Here is a 26,398-nt window from a genome sequence, read left to right on the forward strand (position 1 = left end):
GACACAGCAATTGGAAGTATGGAGGACATGTTATATTTCATTGCTTTAATTTCCTTAGAACAGCTCACTGTAAGAAACAAATATCAAGTTGCCCTGACATTTCTATATACACATTTGATGTATTTTTGTTTTCTCACTACAGAAGTTTTCAAGTTTGATGCTTTCTCTGCTGAAAATCCTTACGTATTTGTCGCTACAGTTCGGTTACAGCGAGCACAGCTTGAAACAGAAATAGCACTAGTTACAGAGAAGGGTGATGAATTTACATCCAGGCATAGTCTAGATTGGAAATTTCTATTTTTGGATCACAGGTGAGACTGTTTGTCAGTTTTATGTGCAGTGCAGACAATAACACTAAGTACAAAGATGTTGGTGAGGAGTGTAATACATCTCTAGCTTTTGTACCTATATTAAAATGTAAGAAGATTTCTCTTGAAGGTGTGGTGATCTGAAGTTGGTACATGCGATAGTATATGGTAGTAATAGCTAACTGTAAACCATGTGAAATAGTCATATTGCAATTGATAGCAATTGATAGCATATAAACAGTCCCTGTAGTAATTCCTTGTAGTTAACTAAAACTCCAGTCCAATTTATTTATGTATTTGGTAACATTGCTTGCAGAGATTAATCACTTCTATCAACCTACATAATTATGATTTTGGGTGACAAGATAGAATTAAGGTATCTTGAAATTTTGTGGGAAAACCATGTAGATTAACTTAATTCCTGAAGCCTCACTCTGAGTAACTATTTCCCAATATGGACGCTAGGAGGGACACAGCAAATGACATCAGTGTGTTTTTCTTGACAGTAGAATTACTCCCAAACCCACTGTGAGCATAGATGTCTCCAATGTCAATTCGCTGAGTAACATTTACCCTAGATGGACACTAGAGGTATACTTTTAATCAAACCAATATGGCGAAATACATGTACATGGTTAAAAATTAACACTGATGTTACTAGCTGGACAGATGTTACTTTATAATATCAAATTTTTAGTGCTATGGGTATGGCGAAGTGTGTGTGTGTGTGTGTGTGTGTGTGTGTGTGTGTGTGTGTGTGTGCGTGTGTGTGTGTGTGTGTGTGTGTGTGTGTGTGTGTGTGTGTGTGTGTGTGTGTGTGTGCGTGACATTTGTGTGTAGGTGTAAACAACTTAAAGTCAAAAATCGCTGGACAGATTGCCATGATATTTGGTAATTGTATTACCTTGGGTGTCTAGTTGGGAAATTGTTCAAATCAAAATGATCTTACAACCAGTGTGTGATTTGGGTTTAAAAATGCTATTTTTGGTCAAAAAAAGTTAAACTCAAAAACTACTGGGCAGATCGGTCTGAAATTTGGTGGGAACATTCTTAACAGTTTAGATTAAGAATTGTTCACAACATGATGATCCCATCAATGAAATGCAAACTAGGTATAAAAATGTGTCTTTTTGGTCCAAAATCTTTAATTCCAAAATTACTACTTAGCAGATTGGGCTGAAATTTGATGGGAACATTCTTAGGGGTGTTCAAATTAAGAATTTTTCATAACATGATGATACATCAGTATTTTGCAAATTAGGTATAAAAATATGTTTTTGGTCAAAAATCTATAATTCCAAAATTATTGAAAATTGATAGGATTATTCTTAGTGCTCTTTAAATTAAAAATTGTTCATGACATGATGACCCCATGAGTTATATGCAAATTTGGTCTAAAATGTGTCTTTTTAGTCAAAAGTCTATAATTCCAAAATCTACTGGGCAGTAATGTTAATGGGGATGCATCTGGGGATGTGTAGATGAAGCACTATTCACAACGTGATGATCCCTTCAGTAATATGCAAATTAGGTCATAAAATCTCAATTGTGGTCAAAAATATATCTTGAAACTACATGGTGAATGGGTTAAAACTTGGGGGGGGGGGGGGGTTCTGGAGGTGTTATTCTGCAGATATTGTTTTAAAAAAATTTGACACAATTGGTCCTAGCAACTATGACCCTTGGTAACAGTGAAATGGTGCATATTACAAAGATAACAACAGGGATGGGTGAATAAATATTCCAAAAAATATATGCAAATATGCCAAGCAACAGGACCACGCCCATAGCAATGGCTAAATGATGGTTTTGTATTGCAAAGATGAAAACTAGAAAGGTAGGCCAAAAATGTATGCAAATATGCCTAGCAACAAGATCACACCCATAGCAACAGCCAACTACAGTTGTGCTACAATGCCATTAATGGTATTTTTATTGATGTTACTAGCTGGACAGAGATCTTGTCAAACTTTCTGTTGATTTTTAATTGGTTGAATGTGGCTATTGTCAAACATGTTTGATCATTTAAACTGAATGCAAGTATAGTTTCAACTATTTTATTTCATGTTTTATCTGATGAGTAGTATGATTGATCTTGTTTTGGGGATTATTTTTTTTTACAGAGGTCCACCTATCATTGGTTACTTACCATTTGAAGTTCTAGGGACATCAGGGTACGACTACTATCATCAAGATGATTTAGAGAAACTTGCCAAGTGTCACGAGGCCTGTAAGTCAAGTCATACTTTATGTCATGAAGTAGACAGGCAATAACACAGACACACACTTAGACATGGTGCAAATCAATTTAGAGATACATGTAGACTGACTAACGTAGACAGACAGACAGACAGACATGTGGATGCTGATTTAGGTATCATTATTTTGTATAAGTCAAACTGAGAGAAAGGCAGAGACAGATCCACATACATTGTACAAATAGACAAACACTGACAGGCAGACATACAAAGAGACTGACAGACTGACTTACAGATACTGATTTAGATATCATTTTGCACCCATATATAAAGTCAAATTGAGAGAGAGAGAGAGAGAGAGAGAGAGAGAGAGAGAGAGAGAGAGAGAGAGAGAGAGAGAGAGAGAGAGAGAAGGAGGGAGAGGGAGGGAGAGGGAGAGGGAGAGAGAGTAGGAGGGAGGGAGGGAGAGAAAGAGAGATAGTGAGAGAGAGAGAGTGAGAGAGTCAGATAGTGTAAACGACAATTACGATTTTGACCTGGTCTGCTATTCCTTGTGAATAGTATTGACCACTGGTTAATATGTGTACAATGTCTGGATTGTTGGTATTTTAACAACTTTCAGGGAATATGTTGTGGTTGTCTGATTGAAAAATGGTACTCCAGTTGTAATTAGTACATTTTTTACTTGATGACAGATTTAAAACCAAACTTTCGCTCAAAATCTAAACTTGTCACTATACTGCCTACAGATAATATTGATTACAGATACAATGTCTTTTTATAAGTAATTGACAAATCTTTAGTGAATATATCTTTGGTTTATTTGATGAAACAAATGTCCCAGTTGCAGCTTATTAGTACAGTTTTAACAGTTTGTTGAATTCATTATTACCTATTTTTTTGCAGTAATGCAGACGGGTGAAGGCACATCATGCCATCATAGATTTCTTACAAAAGGCCAAGAATGGATTTGGCTACAAACTAGATATTACATATCATACAACCAATGGAATTCCAAGCCTGAATTCATAGTGTGCAATCACAAAGTTGTCAGGTAAGTGGATTGGTTATAGACCAGTTACTATAATGTGAATTTGTGTCCAAAATTTATATCTCAAAAAGTACTTGGCCAATAAGACTGAAATTTGGTAAGATATTTCTAGAAGTGTTATTCTGCAGATTTTGTTTCAAATATTTTGAAATAATTGGCCCTAGCAACCATGATTGTGCCCTTAGCAACAACCAAATGCCAGTATATTTTGCTAAAATAACATCATCTGGTATGCAAGTGAGTAAACATTCAAAAAATGTATGAAAACATCCCTAGCAACCATTACCACACCCATAGCAAGAGCCAAAAGATGGTGTATTTCACAGATAACATCAGGGATTCATAGACAAGTGAACGAACATTCAAAAAATGTATGCAAATATGTCTAGCAACAGCCAAATGATCACATATATTGCAAAGATAACAACAGAGCTGGATAGGCAACTGGATAGTCATTCAGCAGATGATCACCTATACTAAGCATTGATCAGCATGTGGATAAACATTTTTTTAATGTACAGTTGTGCTACAATGCCATTGGCGCTATTTTACCATTTTTAAACTCAATTAACTTTGCTTTAGCTTAAAAATCAGTTTTAGCTTCTAAAATAACAAGGTTGTGTATGTCACCATTTTGCCCTTAAAATACAGAACCTGCCAGTGTTCACGTTGAGAAATTGTACATGTAAAACTGGACCTTTTCAAGACTTTGTCACGGCCCACAAACAGTGGACTTGCCCACAGTCTTGTTAGTATTATATTGCATCGTGTTGGTTTCTTGGGAAGCCCTACTCCATACTCTGACTATCATGTAACAAGATGATATGTGTTTACATGTAAACGATCTTTGATCTCAGTCGGCTTCAAGTTTGTGCATTGGACATGTACAATATACATGTCGTAAATGTTACAAAACGCTCTCGTGCATGGTGAAAACATGCAGTTTTATTATTCATCAATCAGACTAACCACAAGTTTTATTTTAACAGTTATTTTTGAACCCGATAGACCTTGGTTGTCGCAACGATAAATGATAGTATGTAACAAACTCACCCACGTCAATATTTTCTAAATTCTACAGATGTCAACCACGGTTTTGTTCTCCAAATAAAGTACTTGTACATGGTTGTCGAGACAATTTTTTCGGTTTTATCTCATCTGAGATAGCACTGAAGGTATCATAATGCTAAAATCTACAAAGGCTCGCTAACATAGAGTCCACTGATGCATGTCAAAAATAACAGCGCAATGCTATTTGTCTCCTGTAAACGAAACGATATCCAACGCATCTCAATCGGCAATGATTAATTTGAATGAATTATGGAAAAACAAAAGAAACAATGTGAACACATGACTTAAGTATAAGGACTGATAAACACAATTTCCCATTGAAACTATGTTTTGCAGAGATAATAAACTGCTTGCTGACTTGAATTCCTTGAGTTTGCTCACCACCCGGTGCCTTGATGTCGTCACGCTTAGGTCACACCTGCAGTAAACGGGGATATATAGCTTCCCTGGATGGAAATATGATACCTAATGAAATGTGAACATCATAACATTTATGCTAAAATGTAGCCAATTTGTTGTGCAATAACATGCCTTATATAATATAATAGGCAATACAAATCCCGATCTGACCAGGTACATATATAGTAACTTCAATATCCAGATCATGTCACAGTACAGGCTCACAACACTTATGAGATTATGTTTATGGAGCAAACAGACATCAAGAATTTCTATAAAAGTGGGCAATGTGTAACAATGTGATTTTTACCCAACACGTCCAAATTTCCTTGGAAATAACTTGGTTTAAACATGAACCTTTGATTATATAAATATATGGTTTAAAGTGGTCCCAAATAAACTCCAATGGTACTTGAACCAGTTTAGTTAGTTTGCAGCCAAAATTTACATAGTACTGGGTGTCTCTGTGGATCAGTTATAATGGTGAAAATGATTTACCATGGTGCTGAAAATGATTATTACATCCGTTATATTTACACCTTGGCATGTTTGTCAATGATGAACAGCTGTTACACACTATTAGATCTCGATGCAGGGAGTTTTCCCAGCATCCTTTGTGGCAAAAGGTCCCAAAATGGTGGCACACAGTGAGGCTCAACATAGCAAATTTTTGACATTTCAAAGTCACATAACTTTAATACGTTTCATTTTATTTCTAAAATTCACGCACATATCAGTTAAAAACACAAAGTTCAGTTATCTAAAAGTGCAAATGTATTTGATTGGACATTCCCTTTAAACTTTTTCTGACCAATTTTGTTACCTTAATACAGTAGCAACAAGGATGGAATCATTAGTGGATAAGTGGTTGCAGGAAGTCATAGAAATTATCGACAAAAAACAGTATATGCTAGTCAAAGAAATCAACCCATTCTCATAATCAGAATTTGTCCCCATTATTTTAGCAAAGCTTTTAGTAAAATAGACTACAACATTTTAATGTCAAAGCTTGTGAAACCTGATTATCAATCTAAACATTGTTAGACTGGTCGCTCACTTTCTTCAGATAGGAAACAAGATGTTGTCTTGAATAACACTTCAGAATGGCAACATGTAAAAGTGGGAATACCCCAGGGTACAAAATTCTTATTCCTCATATAAGTGGTATGTGTATATTTTTAGTCCTCGCGGACGAAGTCCGGAACGGGGACTTATGGATTGGGTTCCGTCTGTCAGTGCGTCCGTCCGTCCGCAGCTGTTTCTTGGAGATGCCTGGACCGTTTTTTTTCAAACTTGGTACAGGGGCAACATACTATGGCATACATATGCACGTCAATTTGTTTTATGATACGATCCAATATGGCCGCCTAGCAACCATTTTGTTTGCGAATTTTCCCTGTCTAGAGCCATAACTCAGACATGCTTTAACAGATCTCATTCAAAGTTGGTATTAGGACAGTGTTCTATGACATACATGTGCATATTCATTGTTGTCATGATATAATCCAATATGGCCGCCTAGCAGCCATTTTGTTTGTGTATTTTCATGTCCAAAGCCATAACTCAGACATGCTTGAACAGATCTCATTCAAAGTTGGTATTAGGACAGTGTTCTATGACATACATGTGTATATCCATTTTTGTCGTGATACGATCCAATATGGCTGCCTGCCAGCCATTTTGTTTGTGAATTTTCCATGTCCAAAGCCATAACTCAGACATGCTTAAACAGATCTCATTCAAAGTTGGTATTAGGACAGTGTTCTATGACATACATGTGCATATCCATTTTCGTTGTGATATGATCCAATATGGCTGTCTGGCAGCCATTTTGTTTGCGAATTTTCATGTCCAAAGCCATAACTCAGACATGCTTGAACAGATCTCATTTAAAGTTGGTATTAGGACAGTGTTCTATGACATACATGTGCATATCCATTTTCGTCGTGATACGATCCAATATGGCAGCCTGCCAGCCATTTTGTTTGTGAATTTTCCATGTCCAAAGCCATAACTCAGACTCCATTTTCATCGTGATATGATCCCCCATACCCAACCAATCCTTTATTGTTGGAGGCATATTCCATGTCCAACAAGCACACACAACATATCTAACTAAGTCTGTTTGTTTTAGGTTCACAAATGTTGTTGCGTGATCAGAGTAGTGATAATTCCTTAAAACCCAATTATAGCGGGGACTATGTCATTCTCAATGACTTGTTAAGCTGTGTAACCCATTTTATTTCAACCCCTAGGATGGTAAAATAAATTAGTATCATTGTGTCATGATAGACAATCTATGCATTTATGATAATTCAGCACCATACAAATGTTATCGTACACTAGGATAGAATTACACTGTGTTTGTATGGTATCTATTCCCTAATTACCCCCGTTTATTAAGGTAAAAAGACTGTACTGATGTTCTATTGTAGCTATGCTGATGTGAGAGCAGAGTCGCAACGGGAGCTAGGGATCCTGTCTGATAAAGAAATGCAAGTCAGCGATGACCCTAACGCGTCCGATTCTTTTAAACAAGATGATAGTTCATCGGAGTGTTTCTCTCCCCCACCCGTCATCACTAGTACAGAGGATGATGTTAAACTGCCATCAACTCCACCTGGAAATGGGGTGGCAGAAATCTCCCGTTCCAAAGAAAAAACTGACTGGCATGCAGTACCAGGATATTGTGAGTTTTCTTTGATGACACTTTTTATCAGATTCTTTGATTAATGTCTGTTTTCTCTACCTTTTTTTTAGTCTCCAAATATTACAATGAACTGTGTCCCGTGGTCCATAATATGTCATTTCTCAGACATGCAATGTCTGATTTCTTTCAAACCTAGCACAAAGGTGACTTATCATATGGAACAAATACAAGTCACTTTGTTTTGAGACATACATTGTATGCAAATTTGACGGAATGGTGGCCATATTTGTAGATAAAAATCAGTATTTACTACATAACTCAAACATTGTGCTAAGTTGAGACCCCATTCAAGTTTTGAGACATATGCAAATTTGATGGAATGGCGGCCATATTTGTAGTTAAAAATCAGTAGTAAATAACTAAAAAACTGTATTACATAGATCTCGAGACCCCCATTCAAGTGTCTATTCCTATATAATCAGGTGCAAGCTTTCGTTTGAGACCCTAACCTTCTAGTTTGACCTTCAGGGACCTTCAGTTATCAAACTTAGTAATAATAATAATAATGATGATAAAGAACATTTCTAGAGCACCTAATCTCTGTAAGCAGAGCACGAGGCACAAACTTAAACCATTTCTTGTAAATCACAGACAATACATGTTACCAATTTCTTTTAAATCAAGTAATATTGAAGAAAAGAAGTATACACAACAGCTGCTTAGGGGTGTTTAAATTAAGACTTGTTCATGACATGATGATTCCATCAGTAATATGCAAATTAGGGCTAAAATATGTCTTTTTGGTCAAAAATCTTTAATTCCAAAACTACTCAGCAGACTTGGCCAAAATTTTAATGGGGATTCATCTGGGGTGTATAGATGAAGAAAAGGTGAATTTTGGTCAAAAATTTGTATCTCAAAAAGTACTTGGTCAATGAGACTGAAACTTGGTGAGATGTTTCTAGAAGTGTTATTCTGAAGATTTTCTTCAAAACATTTTGACACAATTGGTACTAGCAACCATGACCACACCCTTAGCAACAACCAATAGTTCAGATGTAGAGGAGGCGATCAGGATAAAAACGTAAAAATGTACCACGAAGGTCAATTCAAGCAAAATAACGAAGGTAAAATAGCAATGAATGATTAGCCGACATCTACATCAGGTTTTAATGAGATTGGTGACTGAATAGGAGACATGATTTATGCATAGACCCTCCTGTTGGTGGAGGGTCTATGATTTATGTGACTGAATAGAGACATGATTTATGTGACTGAATAGAGACATGATTTATGTGAGACTGAATAGAGACATGATTTATGAATAGACCCTCCTGTTGGTGGAGGGTCTATGATTTATGTGACTGAATAGAGACATGATTTATGTGAGACTGAATAGAGACATGATTTATGTGAGACTGAATAGAGACATGATTTATGTGACTGAATAGGGACATGATTTATGTGAAACTGACATGATTTATGTGACTGAATAGAGACATGATTTATGTGACTGAATAGACATGATTTATGTAACTGAATAGACATGATTTATGTGAGACTGAATAGAGACATGATTTATGTGACTGAATGGGAGACATGATTTATGTGACTGAATGGGAGACATGATTTATGTGACTGAATAGGGACATGATTTATGTGAGACTGAATAGAGACATGATTTATGTGACTGAATAGACATGATTTATGTGACTGAATACAGACATGATTTATGTGAGACTGAATGGGAGACATGATTTATGTGACTGAATAGAGACATGATTTATGTGAGACTGAATAGAGACATGATTTATGTGAGACTGAATAGAGACATGATTTATGTGAAACTGACATGATTTATGTGACTGAATAGAGACATGATTTATGTGAGACTGAATAGAGACATGATTTATGTGAGACTGAATAGAGACATGATTTATGTGAGACTGAATAGAGACATGATTTATGTGAGACTGAATAGAGACATGATTTATGTGAGACAGAATAGAGACATGATTTATGTGACTGAATAGACATGATTTATGTGACTGGATAGAGACATGATTTATGTGAGACTGAATAGACATGATTTATGTGAGACTGAATAGAGGTATGAATTATGTGAGACTGAATGGGAGACATGATTTATGTGACTGAATAGACATGATTTATGTGACTGAAAGAGACACGATTTATGTGAGACTGAATAGAGACATGATTTATGTGAGACTGAATGGGAGACATGATTTATGTGAGACAGAATAGAGACATGATTTATGTGAGACTGAATAGACATGATTTATGTAACTGAATAGAGACATGATTTATGTGAGACAGAATAGAGACATGATTTATGTGAGACTGAATAGAGACATGATTTATGTGAGACTGAATGGGAGACATGATTTATGTGAGACTGAATAGGGACATGATTTATGTGACTGAATAGAGACATGATTTATGTGACTGAATGGGAGACATGATTTATGTGAGACTGAATAGGGACATGATTTATGTGACTGAATAGAGACATGATTTATGTAACTGAATAGAGACATGATTTATGTAACTGAATAGACATGATTTATGTGACTGAATGGGAGACATGATTTATGTGACTGAATAGACATAATTTATGTGACTGAATAGAGACATGATTTATGAGACTGAATAGAGACATGATTTATGTGACTGAATAGACATGATTTATGTGACTGAATAGACATAATTTATGTGACTGAATAGAGACATGATTTATGAGACTGAATAGAGACATGATTTATGTGACTGAATAGAGACATGATTTATGTAACTGAATAGAGACATGATTTATGTAACTGAATAGACATGATTTATGTGACTGAATGGGAGACATGATTTATGTGACTGAATAGACATAATTTATGTGACTGAATAGAGACATGATTTATGAGACTGAATAGAGACATGATTTATGTGACTGAATAGACATGATTTATGTGACTGAATAGACATAATTTATGTGACTGAATAGAGACATGATTTATGAGACTGAATGGGAGACATGATTTATGTGACTGAATAGACATAATTTATGTGACTGAATAGAGACATGATTTATGTGACTGAATAGACATGATTTATGTGACTGAATAGAGACATGATTTATGTGACTGGATAGAGACATGATTTATGTGAGACAGAATAGAGACAGCCGGGTGCACACTTAGAGTAAAAAATGGAATTCCAGGGCTGTCCAGGGTTTTTTAATCAGTTTTCCAGGGGTATTCATATTGATTTGGGTCATTTTCCAGGGGTTCAGCTGTTGACCATCAAAACTATTTTGTTGAATGACATCTATAATTCTCTGATATGGATGAGAAGTAATTATCAAGGGCTTTCACAATATGTCACAAAACATTTTTAAAAACAGTCAACACTCTGGGCAGTTGTTGGTTTCAAAAAACATCACAGCCATTAGATTAATATTGTTCATTTTCAATCAGCCAAATGGAAAAGTCATTAGCCACAAACTTTAAACATTGAAAATATCAATTTGTTTGTCTATATATTTCTCTTAATGTCTGTGTTATTATTAAATTAGTCCTATGAGTCAATACTGTGATACTAGACTTTACCTCCATCAAAATCTTGACTATCATGTTCACTCACTAGTGCATTTTTTTTAGGTGCTTTACATTGTCGGTCCCATTAAGCATATCCCTACCAACATTAGCTCAACCAATTAATTCATCACAATATTTCAAACTACATTTCTTGGAGCAATACATTGATCAGGTGTAATGTTTGCCATGTTTTATTGCATCAGTTTTCCTGCACATATTGAAATTGACTCAGTCGTGTACACCACCGTTTTCACTCTGAGATGAACAGAGAGACTTCTGTTCTACCCCCTAAGCAGTAGTTTCGTCAGGCTGTAACATTGATCATGTAACATTTGAGTCACAGGATTCATCAGTCTTATTCAGACATATCCGGTAAAACAAATAAAGCCAGATTTGAACTGAATGCCTCCCCCGTAAGGGAATCACTAAATACGGTATACATAAATAACTCATTAAACTAAAAAATCTATGGTAACAGGCTTTGTTTTTGGACAAGCGTGTTTTCTTAGTATGTATGTGCCAAATTATACGGAATTTGAAGAGTGCATGATACTGCTTAATTACTGAATATCGTTCATTATTCAAAATACTCATTAAAGGTACAAGTTGCAGCAATAAACTTCATAGGACAGGTGCGTATTATTATGGTTGATATATGTACCATATTATACGAAATTTGAAGCTTGCATTTTTAAGATACATGCTTGTTACCTAAAATCATTGATTATGCAAATTTTTCATTAAAACTGTAAGCTATATCAACAAATTTTATAGGACATATCCGCTTTGTTATGGTTAATGTATGTACTAAATGATATTGAAATTCAAGTATGCATTCTTATGATATATCCTAATTACTGAAAATCATTAATCATGCAAATTAGTTATTAACACTAATGGTACATCAATAAACTTAAGAGATAGTATAAACTTTGTTATGTTTAATGTATGAAGTAAATTATATTGAAATTGAAGTATGCAGTCTTAAGATATAGCCTAATTACCGAAAATAATTAATCATGCAAATTATTCACTAAATCTTTAAGCGAAATCAACAACTTTTATAGGAGATATGTACTCTGTTATGTTTAACATATGTACTAAATTGTATTGAAATTGAAGTATGCAGTCTTAAGATAAAAAAGAAGACTGGTATGAATAGTGAAATGTGATTTTCAATATTTCTGTAATGAAGTCAAAGTGGGTATCCATAATATATTAGTGACATATAAAGATTGTCATGGCAACATAAATTCACCTCTAGATTTGAAAGACGGAGAAGCAGAAAAAGACAACACTGACGCTAACTGTCTCACAAAACCTTACCTTATGATGCCAGTTTTGTGAAACTTTGCACTTTCAAGGCATGCTATACGCATAAAACTTGAAAATACAAAGAAAATGATAAATGATTGTTTTCAAATTATAGCAAAGAAAATATATTCAAGTGGAAAGGAAGATCAAATAGAATAAAAGCCTTTCTTATGAATGTCTGCTAAGTTAGGGATCCCAAAATATGTGCACATCAAATGCCATCTTTCAAGTTTCCAAAAGACATTACATTTTATGCTAAAAACAAAACCTACCCAATACTTTCCTGTAAGTTAAATGGACCCCTTAGTTTTGTCATTATTTTTTCAACCTTATGCATTGTGACTCTCCATGATTCATATAGCCCAGCAATGGAACAGCTTTGAAAACCAATTGCCTTATTGTACCATGTCATGAATTTGGCATACTTACAGCTATAACTGTGAATTTTAATTGCTATGTTGCTAATGCATACTGACACTGTGATTGACCATATCTATGTCCAAACATTCATGAAATCTCTTCTTAAAAGAGTAGTAGTCTGTAGAGATTTATTTGTCTTGTTCTGGTACCAATATGTCTAAAGGATGAATTGTGAATCATTCACATTTTTTGGCTGTTTGAGCAAATAACAGCATGTCCATTTACTTCAAACGAGTTATATTGTTGTGTCTATCAGTTTTAATTTTTTCCCTTACAGACTTGTAGGCAAAATTAACCACTTATTATATTATTTTAAGAGTGACTTGATTGTCGGTAATAGCCGGATAGAAATTATTAATATTAATGAAAATCAACAAATGTAGTATGACAATCATGTCCAATTTTGTAAAATATCAATTAGGGGCCATGTCGTTTAAAAACTGATGCACAATAAATGTACTAATTCCTTTGTTTTAATCCAGACTGACCCTTCTCCTCTCATTATGAAATTTCATAAAGCGAAATGGCAAAATGAATGACCTCTGTTCATATAGCCATTACATGTACATATACTGTGATATTGAAACACACAAATATGAATTATAAAACATTTTACTATTATTTTACTTAACATACATTAAATTGTGTATTTTCAATGAGAAATTGTGTAAATATGGCACTCCTTTGGTCACTGTGCTTAATTTTGAATAGTGAAACAAAACTATCGTAATTAATAATGTATCAATGTATTGCACTTGTTGACAGTTCATAGACCTCATGAGATAATGGCCAAATGGCAGGCATGTTTGTTGTAAAATTCACATTTTACCCACTAACTCCGTCATTTGAATGTCGACACCTTGTCAACACCATGTTATCCATGATTAGCTTTCTATTTTTGCATAATGACTGGATGCAGACTTCGTAATTTAGCTCTCCAAAACTTCACCATTTTTGGCGGACAGTGATAGTTCTATCGAACCAAATTTATTTAAACTGCTTCATGAACAATCTGTAACACTAAACATTGAGAAGGAACTGCAGGTTTGGATTTCATTATTGAATTTTGACAGTTTTCACGATTCTCAACATCAAGCTCTGACCATAGCACCGTGTACAAACTACGTACGCACACCTGTTAGGTGTTACGTAATCATCGATGTGGTCTTTGTATCACCAGGAGAAGGACTTTATTATGAACCCGCTTTGATGCGAGGACTGTAGTGAGCTTTCACACAGGGTAGTGTTGAGCCAAGGAGACATGCATTTATGTCCTAACTGCAATGGGAAACGCTTTGGTGGGAGCAACAGCTGTAGTCTAGACAAGATGGAGATAGAGGAGGACAAGCCAGGTTGACAGCTAATGGTGTGGTAATTAACAAACTTTTGTGTTTTATGGTGAACAAAATGGACTTGCTCACAACTGACGTTATGGTCAAGTTATGCTGTGACCACTTCAACGATGAAGAAGTCAGTTTGCCAAAAAGACGTTGTTTGACATATGTAGTAACGACCAAAACGACTAAAACTAATACATGAAATAGAAGAAGAAGAACTACCTTGTTTCATCGCAAAAGATCTATCGAAATTACCCCCAATTGATGTGGCTCAGGTCGATATATCTGTACGGATGGGAAATCTCTAAGTCTTGAAATGAGCCAACTGAAAGAGTTTGTCACAAGACCAGAGTCAAACGAGGAAATTTGTGAACTGAGAAGTTGCTTAGAAAAGTCGCAGGAGAAAAGTAGTGCCGAACGTGATGTGAAGATATATCTGACCAGACTGAGACCCCATTGGGCCAGAGTCCATTATCGAAAGATGTTTCTGTTACACGCCTGCCAGAATACAACTCTGAAAAATCATACGTGAATCGTTCACGTTCTAGGAACATTGATCAGACTAATGTGAGTTCATACACAGATGCAGTTATAACGCAAGTACCGAGTAAAGTCAACAAGATGACACATAAAAGTAGTACTAATATTCAGTCTGTCGCCGACGTAAAAGACGTCCCCAAGCTGCACTTGGTACTGCCAAAGTTGAAGACGACTGCTCTATTAAAGTGGTTCATTCTAGTCCTCCCTTTAAAGTGTTCGTCACTAGGTTAGCGCTGACAACAACCGCGGAAGATATTCAGCGATATGTCAACAGACATTGTCATTTATCCATTGAATGTGAACAGTTCAAAACTAAGTTTGACACATACTCCTCATTTGTTGTCGAAACAATGTGCGAGTTTTCGGATAAAGTGATAAACCCAGCATTGTGGCCTGATGGAATCCTAATTTGCAAATTCTACTAACTTTTGATATGAGAGTCACCATACATTTTTGTAGTTTCATGTAATTGTCAAGGTGTTAAATCGTCTGTTGACGCCATTCAAACGTTACATGAAACTCAAGATATTATTTTGTTGCAGGAACATTGGCTTACAAAGTTGAATTTTCGATAGCATAATCCAGGATATGGAGACCGTTAATGTTATTGTCCTTGGGGATTTCAACTCTAATTTAGAAACATTGTTTGGTGATGAACTTGAACAGATAATAATTTGTTTATTACCGATATTGATATACTTACTAGAAATGAGAACAACTTTACGTTCTACAGTGAAGCTCATGGCAGTACAGGATGGCTAGACTTTATGTCTTCTGATCATTTTCCTCTTTGTGTTAGCATTGATATATCAGGGTTAATTCGTTTTGAGCCCAATCATCATACAGGGAATGGCTATAACTCAAAACCAAACTGGCACTCTGCAACACCTGAAAATTTGAGTTGTTATCAGAATTTGACAGGGCAGTTACTTAAAATTGCAATTCCCAACCATTCACTTGCATGCCGTGATCCTCACTGTATTAATAGTGACCACCTGTCTGATTTGCATAATGTTTTACTCGGGTAAAAAATGCGTTGGAATGCATTGGAATGACCAAGTACTTGATCTGCACAATATTGCTCGGGACGCTTTCAAATTGTGGGTAGTTCATAGCAAACCACGTTACGGTCCCATATTTGATTTGATGCGTACATCTCGAGCCAAATTCAAATTAGTATTAAGGTCTTGTAAAAGAAATCAGGACAAAGCTAGGGCAGAGGTGATGGCTTATAATCTTACACATGGAGACACTCATAAATTTTGGAACTCCTTTCAGGCCTGCACAGGTGGTGCTTGTCCACCGCCTACTACTGTAGGAGGTTGCAATGGCCATACAAAAATAGCCAAAATGTGAAAAATGCACTACAAGTCTTTACTTAATTCCGTCATGAGTATTCATAATAAGGCATTTGTAGTACAGTCTGCTCTACTGGATGTCAATTTTCATGATGAAGTGATTGTCACTCCTAGAGACATGACTTTTAAGTTAGAAAAGGGTAAAACAATGGGAAAAGATGGTATAACTGCAGAACATTTTATCTATGCGAATCCAATCCTAAGTGTTTTACTCAGTTTGTGCTTCACTGTTTTTTTCGTTCATGGGTACCTTCCAGATAACTTTATGCATTCAACAATTGTACCTATTGTGAAAGACAAATCTAAAGTTGATAATTACAGACCTGTTACTATAGTTATGGCAGCATCAATGTTGCTCGAAATTTGTATTTTATCTTGCATTGGGCAGAGTATTGAGACAAGTGACTTTCAATTTGGGTTCAAAAGTAACCACTCCACTGATATGTGTATCTTTCGGCTAAAAGAGATAATTGACTTTTATAAGAGACACAATTCGCCAGTTTTTTCCTGTTTTATGGATGCAACAAAAGCATTTGATAGGGTGAACCACTGGACGATGTTTAGAAAACTGATCAAAAGAAATATTCCTTTATTTATAGTTAGAATATTGCTATTTTGGTATCGTAGCCAATTATTCTCTGTTCACTGGGCTTCAGCAGAATCGGCCCCTTTTAGTATTATTATTAATGGGGTTCGTCAAGGAAACATCATTTCGCCCAAGTTATTTGCTGTATACAAATGTATGTCGACAGACTGAGTGAAGAGCTCCAGTTAGCAGGAGTAGGGTGTCATATGGCTGGCAAAATAGCTAACCACTTGTTTTATGCGGATGACCTAGTCCTGATTTGTCCTTCAGTCAAGTCGTTAAGCAGCATGACATTCTTTTTCATACAACTAAACTGAGTGTATGTATATTTACCCTAGATTTTGGAAACCAGTTCGAATCCCCAATGTTTATTTGTACGGAAAGTTTGTTACTTCTAAAAAGTACCTCAGGTACATTATGTCTTCGACAGGGGATGACGAATTAGATATGCGGAGGTAACTCAAGTCTTTTTATGCTAGGGCAAATTTTATTGTTCGTAAATTTAGTCATTGCTCCGAGAAGGTGAAATGTACACTTTTTAGAATTTTTTATACAATGTATATTGTTTAAATGTTTGGTGTAACTATAGTACTAGGATGATGCATACTTTAAAAGTGGCATATAATAACACAATGCGATTAGTATTTGACCTAAGAGGTGCAGTCAGCATTAGTAATATCTGTGTAACCAACCAGTGATATTTTGAATTTTTCATCGCTCCACTGAAAGATGCCGTATACATTTAACAGATGTATTGCAGAGAGTCACAATACTTTAATTCGAATCTGCATTGACTCTGATGAATATTTTCGTTCAAACTTTTGGAGAAAGTATAGGATTGTAATGTAGAGTACAAGATAGTTGATAGTTTAATATTATTTTGTCTGTCTTTTTCTTTGTGTTTGTATGTTTTTTATATTTTTTATAGGACATCTTGGTGGCGTGAATTAAAGAAATAGTAATAATAATAATTAAGACCTTGAAATTTGACGGTGACCTCTATGTTCAAGGTCAAATGATTACCCATAGTATTCATGTATTACCTCTGATATGCATAGATTGGTTTCAACCAAACCTGGCACAACTGTCAAATACTGTATCCAATGTATGCACGTCACTTTATTTCATGACATACACAATAAATTGACCTAATGACAGCCATATATATATTTAATAATACTTTATGTGAAATGACATTGTACAGACAGACGGACAGGATCCAATGTACATGTAGTTGCCCCCTTGGGCTTCACCCATTGGCAGCAGATACAATGTATACTGCTCCAATATGAGCAATTTGCATATAAAGCTATGTCGTAAAATTCAGAATTTGAATTAGTAAGTTTGTAAGTAAGTTTGGGGGCTTTGTTATTAGAAATAACAATTTGAAGATAATTTCTTAGTGTTTAGGTGGATACTTTAACATTGTACAATGTACGTATGTTAAACATTGTATTGAGTCCTATGTGTAGGTTTTACTGTTTGAACAAAAGTCAGAATTTGTGATATAACTGTGCTATAACCTGTTTTACTTAAAGGTCAGTCAGAATCTGATGAACTTAGCACATCATCAGGAAGAGAAGAGGAACCTACTTCAGAGAGCCATGTACAGTCTCTCTTCATGCCTACTGTCTCACACCAAGAAAACAGCAAAATAACGGCACCAATGCAGACTGGCATGCTGGTTGAATCAATGGATATTACTAACCGGGGCAACAACACAGCTCTTGCTACATCAGCTAATGTCTCTAATCAAATGCATCAAGAGGTAGGCTAGTGTTTGGATGTTGTGATGTATATATACATACTGATCTGCATTTGAATAGTGCCCTCACTCAGGCAAAGGGGCCAATGCTTTTATTTCAATAATGTTTGTTTTGGAAGTAATGGTAATAATGGCCACAGCACTGCTAGGAAGAGAGGTGACACAAACCAGCGACTACAAAAGGCTACTTTGCTGTATGGCATGAAACTTCGTTTCATCTTAGAAATCATTCCTCAAATACTCAAATAATTCTGTTTTGTCCAACTTGTAGTTTTTGCTGTAAAAACAAATACCCCTCCCCCCTCCCCCGTAAAATGAGGATTAAAGTTAAGACATAAAATATAGACACTGTTAAAGTGTCCAAACTTACATTTAATGTTGTGTTCTCTCTTTGTCTTTTTGCTGATCACAGTCACCAGTTAATATGTCAGCAATCCAGGTGAAGCTTCAAGAACAGTTAGTGGAGAAGCACCGTAAACTTCAAGAAACAATTTTGAAACAGCAGCAAGAACTCCACCAGGTGCAGGCACAGCTGATGATGGCACAACAATTGATGTCGCAACAAAATCCTGTTATCATGCAACAGTTAGCCAACCAACAGGCCAACCAGTTCCAACAACAACAACAACAGCAACAATTACAGTCACAGCAACAGTTTCTGGCCCAGGCAGGACAACATCCGGCACTGCAGGTATAGATAAATGGGATTAATGTTATGACTAGGAGCTGGTTAACTCATGATATCAACTTATTATAGTCCATTCTTTATATCATTCACATTATTCAAACTAATATATGCTATATTCCAGTTATAGAAAAGATTTTAAAAAAGCATAAAGACAGCAGACACTACGTTACGACTCATTCCCTCTATGTTGTTCCCACAATACTATTTTATTAGTGACTGCCAGTAATCAAAACATGTCTAAACCTGTATTGTAATACTCTTGTAATAATATAAAGTGTTCTTTCACACACATTTAATTCACTGCTTCATGCAATGACATACCAGTGGCCAGAACAAACTTTCAGCCCTCACTTTACCAATCTGGTGCGCCCTCTTGTGGTGGTTTTAATAGCTGGAAAATGGCTGGAACGTCAGCAACTGGAATATGGAATTTGTTCTCTTATTATCTTTATAACCTGATACCTGATTATTTGAAAATGGTAACAAAGTTAATGTCTGAAAACTTCAACCATTCATGAAACTTTTTGTAAACACATTTTAGGTGTGTTTGACATACTGTTCTGTAGGGAAGTGAACTTTGTCAGTCTGGAACACTTTGTACTTTGTTTCCATGTAGTAATAATAATATTATTCTTATCAGCGCATTACGCAACAGCCTCAATGCGCTTTACAGCACTAAAAAAAGAAAAAGCATCACGAAAGGTTAAGCTGGAAAAATGTCCGACACAAAACAGAGAGACCTTAAAAACTGTTAAAACCTAATATCCAAGATGAAATTTAAACAAAGAAGGACCTTAACAACTTATACAAACTATCACAATGCCAAGTAAAATGTATGGCACAAAACTTAATTTGCAAAAAAAAACCTTGAAATTCACTAAAAATCTAATCTTAATGATTACTGTTAACAGTACAACAATTACATGTCCTAAATGTTTGTGAACAAGTATGTCTTTAGTTGTGACTTGAATGGTTCAATTGATACAGCTCTTCTGATGTGAATTGGGAGAGAGTTCCATAACGTAGGAGTGGCAACAGAGAAGGCGTGATCTCAGTTGTTGCAACACGTGGGATGGTAAGCGTAAAGAGTGCCGGAACATAAAGCACGCGTTGGCTTGTGAACTGGTAACAGTTTAGTGATGTAGGATGGTGATAGTTTGTTGACAGCCTTGTAGGTGATGAGCAAGATTTTGTACACAATGCGTTGACGTGTACAGGTAACCAATGAAGGTTATGTAATACTGGGGAGACATGATCATATTTGCGTAGTTTGACAACAAGTCTAGCAGCTGTGTTCTGTACCCGTTGAAGTTTGTGGATCTCTTTGTCTGGTAATCCATAGAGGATGGAATTACAATAATCCAGCCTAGAGGTAACAAATGCATGGATTAGTCTCTCGGTACTGGTGTTGTCTAGGTACTTCCGAATTTGGCGGATCGTTCAAATGGCTAGGGATGCTGCTCTGCAGATGTTATTTATATGACAAGTCATTCTAAGTTCCGAGTCAAGTATAACCCCAAGGTCACGTGTTGTGGATGATGTGTTGACAGTACTGTCCCCAATTGTGATACATGGTACAAGATTGGTTTCATCTGGTAAAGTTGAGAGTCGTCAGCATACATCATACTGTTTAGATTGTATTGTGAAATCAGTTCCTCCAAGGGTGTGACATACATGATAAAGAGTATGGAGCCTAGAACTGATCCCTGTGGGACTCCAAAGTTTAGGCTGTGGCAGACAGACTTTGCAAAATTGTTTACTGTTACATGTTGTGTTCGATGCTGGAGGTATGACTTAAACCAGGAGAGTGCTGTGCCACCTATTCCAAACAGCTTAATGCATTCTGTCTATTAAGATTTGATGGTCAATCGTATCAAATGCTGCAGACAGATCTAATAGGACAAGTATAACATCTTGGTGTCCATCAATAGCATGAAGAATATCATTATAAACACAAATGATAGTGGCTTCTGTACTGTGATGTTATGGTATGCAGACTGCATCTTTGCATACAAGTTATTGCTTTGTAGGTGATGATGAAGTTCATGTGCCACTACTTTCTCCAGAACTTTTGACAGGAACGGTAAGTTTGACAGGGTCCAGTTGACAGTGTTTATTTGGTGAATCCATAATTATCTTATGTACCAACTCTGATGACACAGGTGAGAATTCACTTAGTCTCTTGGCAATAGGTGTACGGGAATTGGCAGTGTTCACTGTTGGTACTTCTAGTTTATCAAGGTCCTCTCTAAGACTGTTGATTTTACTTTCGAAGTAGTTAGCAAATTGGTTTGCAAGTTTTTCAGGACAATCGGAAGCTGGTAATGTATTGCCGTCTTCTGGAGTCAGCATCTTGTCAGTGATCTTGAAAAGTTGTTTCTCAGAGTTAGCAATTCTGTCTGAATGATAAGTAGATTTAGCACTCTCAATCATATGATGGTATGCCTTACATTCTTCTTTGAAGATCTGTTTGTCAATCTCAAGTCCAGATGACATCCATTTCCTTTCAAGTTGTCTCTTCTTCTGCTTGGCGGCATGAATTACATCAGAGTACCAAGGTGCATGTGGTCTTAAAGTGATGGTTCGGGTCTTCTCTGGGGCATGTTGATTAATACATTGTTGTAGGGTTGTGTTGTATTGATTTATGATAGCAGTCAGATCTGAAGTATGGCAAGTTGTGACAAGAGGCGATGCTTGGATATCTTTATGTATTTCAGCCATGTTGATACTTCTCCAATTACAATAACGTACTTTGCTTCTTGTTGAATTTACGAGAGGTACAGCAAGATTACAACTCACAGCATCATGGTCAGATTGAAGACCTCTGTGAATAGCAGTACTTGAAACGAGATTATCTGTTTGACGTGAGATGATCAAATCAAGAGTGTGCCCACAGCGATGAGTGGTTTCCGTAGTATGTTGTTGAAGGTTGGAGGATTCAAGTAGCTTAAGGAAGTGTGATGCCTCACGATTTGTTACATCATCTATGTGAAAGTTAAAGTCACCCGCAATAAGTAGATATAGCCAGGAGCTGTTGTCAATGTTTCAATCAGGGAGGAGAACTGGCTGAGGAACATTAAAGTTGTCAACTTGTTCTTCTTTGATTGGGGTGGACTGTACAGTGTGATCAGGCATACTATGGTAGACTTTAAGCTAATTGTAAGATCAGTATGTTCAAATGAGTTATACTGAGTTGATGATTTATTAACTTTGACACTGAATCCCTTTCGTAATAGGACACCAACTCCACCTTTACTTTTGCGAGCAATATGATATAAATTATGATCAGGTAGGGTACTTCTGAGTTCAGAGTTGGCATGGTTATCACCAGAGTTACCAGTTAGCCAGGTTTCAGTTATAGAAATACCATGAAGTTGTTTCTCAATTACAAAGTCACATAATGATGTTATCTTTGACCTCGTGGCTTGTGCATTCCATAATGCAAATGAGATGGTCACGATTGTTGATTACTCCATTCTCGATACTAATTAAGGCAGCTTCCGTGTATATTAATGAAGCCATATTACCAGGTGCTAGGTCAGCAGAAGACTTTCCAGGGCAGCAACAACAAAATCTAACAAGAAAATCTGCATCAAACTACCAACTAAACGTCAAAAATACCGAGTCTTCTGATAGGTCCAAAGGTATCACAGGATATTCATAAAAGTAATAATAACAGCAAGTTCATGGAAAGTTCTCAAAATCATGTATACAGTAGTAAATTATCATAAATCTTCATTTGTATTCTATAGGGTCAGAATGCAGGGTATCCAGCAATGCTAGCCCCATCACTAGGAATGTCTGGCTTCAGTATGAGTGGATTGATGATGATGCTACAACAACAACAAGGCAATCAACTTCAGCCTCAATCAGTGCCTGGTAACATTATGTCAGCGATGGCAGTTCCTAAACCTCAACAAATGCAGTTAGGCAATTCTTACCCTACAATACAGGTATGGGTCTTCATCTCAAGTTATACTTGTGTAATACTAAGCATAAGAAAACAGTCATAGCTTTGTATTACATTATTCCTCACTTAATTGTCTAAGAAAGGGACAATAGGGCATTCAAAAACATCAACCAAACCAATCATACCATTTTTGAAGTCAGATAAACTATATCCATGTTATTTGAAAAACAAAAGATTGTATAGTTTATACCATAAAACCATAATTTACCACATAACTCAAAAACATTAATACATAGAGACTCCATTCAAGTGTCTACCCCCATATTACCAAATTTCAACTTTCTTTTGAGAATTGACTTTTGGCCTTGACTCTGATCTTCAGTTCAATTATCGAAATTCAGTCTTTTCCTGCATTATCACAGACACTTTGTAGTATTTATTTGTTGCCACCAATTTCTTTTTAAATCATGTCTCCATCCAGTGTTCTGCGAAGACTTGTTTATGTCCATCTTACGTAGTGTGTCAAACACTCCAGTATAATGACATTGATGTTTTTTAATTCTTAGTTGGCAGGTCAACAACTGAGGCCAACTCAAGAGGGCATAGTTCTGCATAATCCACAGCCTCAAATACAGCTGCAGCCTACGTTAATACAGCAGCATACATCACCTTTTATGCAACAACAACCAGCCTTACTGCAACAGCAACAGCAATCACTGCAACTACCACAACAGCAAACATCACTGCAACTGCAGCAGCAGTCATCGCAGATGCTACAGCAGTCATCACCTATGTTACAGCAGCAGTCCTCTCCCATGCTACAGCAACAGTCCTCACCTATGCTACAGCAGCAGTCTTCTCCTATGCTACAGCAGCAGTCTTCTCCTATGCTACAGCAGCAGTCTTCTCCTATGCTACAGCAGCAGTCTTCTCCTATGCTACAGCAGCAGTCTTCTCCTATGCTACAGCAGCAGTCCTCATCTATGTTACAGCAGCAACACTCACCGTTAATGCAGCAACAGCATTCACCACTAATGCAGCAGCAGCAGCAGCAGCAGCAGCAACAGTCACCACTAATGCAGCAGCAGCAGTCACCAATAATGCAGCAGCAACAGCAGTCACCACTGATGCAGCAACAGTCTTCGCCATATGCATCACCTTATGCATCACCACATCATACCTAACATGAAAATCTATAATGTCCAGTCATTTGTAAAAATGTGTCTATGTTGTGTTTGATTCTTTACTGTTGTTATCACAGTGCCAACTTAATGATATTTTCTTTTACACCCTGCTGTGATTGTGTTGTAAATATAAACGCCACATGTCAGACCAGCTGTATTCTAGTTGACTTACCTTCTGAGAGGAATGAAGATTCGAAGGACTGCATGCGAAAACTTTAAACCAATGATATATTGGTAAAACAAAAGCAAGGATGATGATTGCCTGAGAGGGCGCTGCATTCAGTTGTACCATACATACGTGTTGAAAGTTGAGGATTTTACACTGGTGTGTTGCAACGAGAGCAGAACAAGACATTAATGTGCCCTTATCTGTGATTTGTGTATGGCCTGCAGTTTTCAATGTGTATCATTGTGTTGATATAGACTGTACATTGAAAATTGACACTAATTAGCCTTCACAATGGCATATATTTAGGTGATGCGATGCAGGGATGATGAACATGACATTTCTTGGTCTACCAAAATGTAACAAAATGCACTTTAAGTCTAATTAGCCTCACCTTTGTTCCTCTTTTAGTCTTGCTGAGCTCTCAGCTAATTCTTTGTATGGCTGCCTTTAAGTCTGATGATATTTCAGCAGAATAACAAAAACAGGCTGTCACTGATTGCAAAACAAATGTATCAAGAGTTGATGAGATTTGATAATTTATATTCTTATCAGTATTATAAATACGGAGTGTCTCGTGACCAGTGCCTGTCAGCAGCATAACGTGCTCATGACAGGTTCAGGATTCTTACGGATTGAAAAACACACTCTGGTTACCTATGAAAATGATTGCCTTCGTACCCTGAATACACAGAACTTTCAAAAAATGTCTAAATCGTGAGTAAGCGTGAAACTTACATGACGGGGCTGGGATTACAATATAACATTCGCCGATATATGTTTCAACAGTTGTTCTATATCACTTTGTAACGTTGTTATTGTTGTTGTTGTAAAGATTCAGTTTACTTCACAGTATGTTGTAGTATATTCTTTTAGTGGTATGAGTACATATGTATCATGACAAGTTGAGAACAACATGTCAACATGTACGCTAGTAAGAAGTAGCACTGACCCATTGGAACTACGCGTTCACTTTTCCCCATGTTTTTGTTCCTAAAGCTATTTTGCTCACGCTGACAGTATAGTGTACCATCTTATTTCAATACTCTGGCCAGTTTCCCAAATAATGAATGTTATTTATGCAACAAACTTTATGTTGTTTTTTTAGATTAATTACCTTTACCTGTTGCACACTGATTGATCGTGTTCTACGTAATACATCATACAATGTACATGCTGCCATAACTTTAACGTGACGGTGTACATGTGTGTATGCCCAGTTGGTGGAAAAACACACAAGCTATCATACGTAAGTTAACAGTTTTGAGAACTGATATAATGTTTGAGCAATCAATTTCAAAGGTAATAAGAACGTGTATTCGACGCCAAAACACATCGGAAGGGACATCAAAAGCTTGGGTCAAAAGTCACACCTGGACGTGCTGATGACAGGTGCCTGTCAGGAGACTCGGCCTTATAGATAATACAAATATACACAAATGTAAAACTTTCATTGACCTTTTACGCTAAGTTGAGTTTCACCCTGATGTAAAATTGTCAAAATATTTTGTAATGTCAATCTAGTATAAATTTTGGTCCTTCATAATATATTTTAAGACTTGTAGATGACAAATTTTGATCTGATTTTGACATGACCCAATTTGACCTGACGACCTCAATGACCTGACCTGACCTCTTTGTACCATATGTGACCCTAGGATCACCACCTAAGACCATACATTACAGACTGCCTATATCAGAGTAAACTCTGTGACGGCAATTGTTGATTATGGGAAGTAGGTTCATGCAAATGATGTCGAATGAAAGTAGTGTGATAGAAAATTTGGATTATCACAAAAAGTCTCCTTTGTTTTTATCTATACTGCATCTCTCAAAAATGTTGGCCTT

At 36.3% G+C, this 26,398-nt stretch overlaps 1 protein-coding gene across 1 annotated transcript in view; it reads left to right on the plus strand.

The window, feature by feature from the left end:
• LOC144438750 (uncharacterized) overlaps nt 1-24,384 on the plus strand; it is a 43,371-nt gene extending 18,987 nt beyond the window's left edge. Inside the window, exons 7-14 of the mRNA XM_078127907.1 lie at nt 143-311; nt 2,432-2,538; nt 3,413-3,560; nt 7,463-7,716; nt 18,376-18,560; nt 19,015-19,293; nt 23,043-23,243; nt 23,767-24,384. Coding sequence (XP_077984033.1) covers nt 143-311; nt 2,432-2,538; nt 3,413-3,560; nt 7,463-7,716; nt 18,376-18,560; nt 19,015-19,293; nt 23,043-23,243; nt 23,767-24,384 — 1,961 coding nt within the window. The remainder of the gene's footprint in view (nt 1-142; nt 312-2,431; nt 2,539-3,412; nt 3,561-7,462; nt 7,717-18,375; nt 18,561-19,014; nt 19,294-23,042; nt 23,244-23,766) is intronic.
• The last annotated feature ends 2,014 nt before the right edge of the window (nt 24,385-26,398 follow it).

Source organism: Glandiceps talaboti, chromosome 8 (assembly GCF_964340395.1).
Source record: "Glandiceps talaboti chromosome 8, keGlaTala1.1, whole genome shotgun sequence".
In the NCBI taxonomy this organism is placed as follows: Eukaryota; Metazoa; Hemichordata; class Enteropneusta; family Spengelidae; genus Glandiceps; species Glandiceps talaboti.